Source organism: Staurois parvus, unplaced genomic scaffold (genome assembly GCF_062004578.1).
Source record: "Staurois parvus isolate SC_StPar_1 unplaced genomic scaffold, SC_StPar_1.0 ptg000620l, whole genome shotgun sequence".
NCBI lineage: Eukaryota > Metazoa > Chordata > Amphibia > Anura > Ranidae > Staurois > Staurois parvus.
Genome location: NW_028318416.1, coordinates 200,521 through 203,663, shown reverse-complemented (window position 1 = coordinate 203,663; position 3,143 = coordinate 200,521). Strand labels below are relative to the sequence as shown.

The 3,143-nt window shown below is 43.0% G+C and overlaps 1 protein-coding gene across 1 annotated transcript; it reads right to left on the bottom strand.

Annotated features, from left to right (window-relative positions):
* Window positions 1-1,166: 1,166 nt before the first annotated feature.
* On the bottom strand, window positions 1,167-2,105 carry LOC149449399 (olfactory receptor 5A2-like). Its single transcript, XM_089693292.1, has one exon. It carries the CDS (start codon window positions 2,103-2,105, stop codon window positions 1,167-1,169), a length of 939 nt encoding a protein of 312 aa, XP_089549418.1.
* Window positions 2,106-3,143: the final 1,038 nt, after the last annotated feature.

Genomic DNA, 3,143 nt, shown 5'->3' with positions numbered 1-3,143 from the left:
CATCAATGTCCTCCTCTGTCCCCCTTCACTGCCCACATCAATATCCTCCTCTGCCCCCCATCGCTCCCCACATCAATGTCCTCCTCTGACCCCATTTGCTCCCCACATCAATGTCCTCCACTGCCCCCCTTCACTCCCCACATCAATGTCCTCCTCTGTCCCCCTTCACTCCCCACATCAGTGTCCTCCTCTGTCCCCCTTCACTCCCCACATCAGTGTCCTCCTGTGCCCCCCTTCACTCCCAACATCAATATCCTCCTCTGCCCCCCTTCGCTCCCCACATCAATGTCCTCCTTTGTCCCCCTTCCCTCCCCACATAAAAATCCTCCTCGCCCCCCTTTGCTCCCACATCAATGTCCTCCTCTGCTCCCCTTCAATCCCCCCCACACAAGTGTCCTCCTCTGCCCCTTTCACCTCCCTACAAAAGTCTTGTCCTTCACATCACCCCACTTATCCTTCAAAGCCGTGTCCTAGGACCTTAAGTCCCCTACTTCACAAGGGCACACAGCAAAGTGGAGGGTGGGAGGCACAGTAGCACTGGACAGAGGCCTGGAGCTAACTGTTCATATTAATAAGCTGGAGATGGTTGCCTGCACCTCCCAGTGACCAATCAGCTGCCGGTTAACTTGAAAGGTTAACTTGGGAATTTCCCATTCCAGCCTTATGTCTAGTGATGCTTAGCTTCCTGTCCTCCACTCTGCAGTTGAGGGAGGGGAAAAGAGCCATCTCCTAAGTTGTGACCACCGTGGTCGGGATTGTACAGTGATTCCACTCGCATCCAGACTACAGTCAGCCATTTGGTGATGTCTATCGTAAACTATGAGTTTGATCTACTAAAGGCAAATAAACTATGCACTTTGCAAGAGCAGTTGCTCCAGAGCTTAGTAAATGAGCAGATGCTTTGCTGACTTCCCTCATCCAATCATGTGCAAGCAAAAATGCAGTTTTTTCTATTATCCTTGCATGTTTGGTATTTTTGGGTATTCTTTGCAAAGTGAATCTTTACCTCATTTACTAAACTCTGGAGCAACTACTATTGCAGAGTGCAACTGCACTTTACAAAGTGCACAGTCTAGTTTCCTTTAGTAAATCAACCCCTATGTCTTAAAGTATGAGTAATTTAGGCAGATTAGCTGATATTCTTCCAGAGTTTTTTTTACATCCATTTAAATATACTTTTTCTTACTAGTGAGCTTCCTTAGAGCTTTCTTTACATCTTTATTTCTAAAACTATAAATCAGAGGATTCATCATTGGGATAACAGCAGTGTATAACACAGACAAGGGTTTGTCTTGCTTAAGCAAATAATGAGATGAAGGCCTCATATGCATGACTAGGACAGTGCCATAGAACAGAGTGACTACAGTTAGATGAGATGTACAAGTCGAGAAGGTTTTTCGCCTTCCAGAAGAAGAACTTATATTAAGAATGGTAGATATAATGAACACATAGGAGACTAGTGTCAGCAAAAAAGCCGGAAGAGCTACCACTGAGCCAACTACGTAAGTCAGAATTTCAATAAATAGTTTATCATCACAAGATAGACTGAGCAACAGTGACAGATCACAGTAAAAGTGATTCAGGATAGGTGGTTTACAAAAAGGTAACTTTGATATGACCACAATGTGAGCTAGTGGATCTAGGAATCCCACCACCCAACATATAATGGCCAACTGTAAGCAGACTCTTCTCTTCATTAGAACTGAATAATGTAAAGGTTTACAAATTGCAACATAGCGATCATAAGCCATAGCTGTTAATGAAACAAATTCCGTACAGGCCAATGACATAAATACATAGAGTTGTGCAATGCAGCCAGGAAAAGAGATCGCACTTGGGCCTGTTATGAGGATGGAGAGCAGCTTGGGCTGAGTAACTGAAGAGTAAGCTAGGTCAAGGAATGAGAGATTGGAGATAAAAAAGTACATAGGACTGTGCAGTTCTGGATTCATACAAATAACAGTCACAATAATGAGGTTTCCCAAAACAGTGAGAAGATATATGATGAGAAATATGAGAAACATTGGTGCCTGGGCACCTGGAGTATCAGTCATTCCAAGAAGTAGGATTTCCATGCCATCACTGCTGTTGTAGGTCATCACCATCTCAGGCACTACGTTGTATACTCATTGCAAGAAGGAAACATAAATAAGAGAAACCTATAACAATATTTGCTAAGTATGAGCAAGGATACATTGTAATATACAGACAATAATTTTGAAGTACTTCTGCTAATTTGAGAGGCGGTGGCCTAAAATTTTCAGTCTGCAATATGAAGTGCTGCTAGCATAGGGAGAAAACTTATCAGCCTCAGGTCGCTTAGACATGCAACCACTCAATGAAGTTGGACAAGAAGCTCTTTAACCTTAAACTACATGGAAGGTTCTTTATTGTTAGAGCGGTAAGGATGTGTCAGGGGGAAGTGTCGATAATTAATTTAAGAAAAATTGTAGATGGGCATCTTAGCAAGCGCAATACACAGGAATAAAGGAAATGGTAGTAACTATGTACTGGCAGGATCTCCAGGTAAGCAACATATAAAAATAATTTATTTAAAATGATAAACTCTGACATAAAGCTGCACCTGTTTATCTTCAGCCTTCTCTCCTACACAGCCTTCTAAAGAACACAGTTTAAGAGGCATTTTTCAGGTGTAATCTGACACCTGAGTGGAGGGAACAGACACCCCCCTCTACACAGTCCTATAGGAAAACATACATGGCTGAGGCTGTCAATCATATCCCATGTGCAAGGAGGTGGTGGGTGGTTTGTCACCAAAGATTGCCTGGTGTCTGGAAAAAACTGTAAAAAATGACTCATGTAGATAGCAGAGGAAGGAGAGAGCACAGAGAAGCCACATTAAGTGCTATGAGCTAAAGATGGCCATAAATTAATCAAATTTTGGCCGGTTCAGCAGGGACCAGTCTAAATTCCATCAATCAACTCAACAGTCAAACCAGCCTGTTAGATTTTTTTGCATACAGGTAATGGCTATAGCCGCTAGCAGTAATCATTGTGTTCAGATGGCAGGGAAGGCTCCCTGCCAGCAGAATACAATAGCAGGGATGGGAATGGAAGGGATTCCCCATCAACAGATTTTCTTTCCTGCAACCCATGGAAAAAAAATTAATCATCTATGGCTT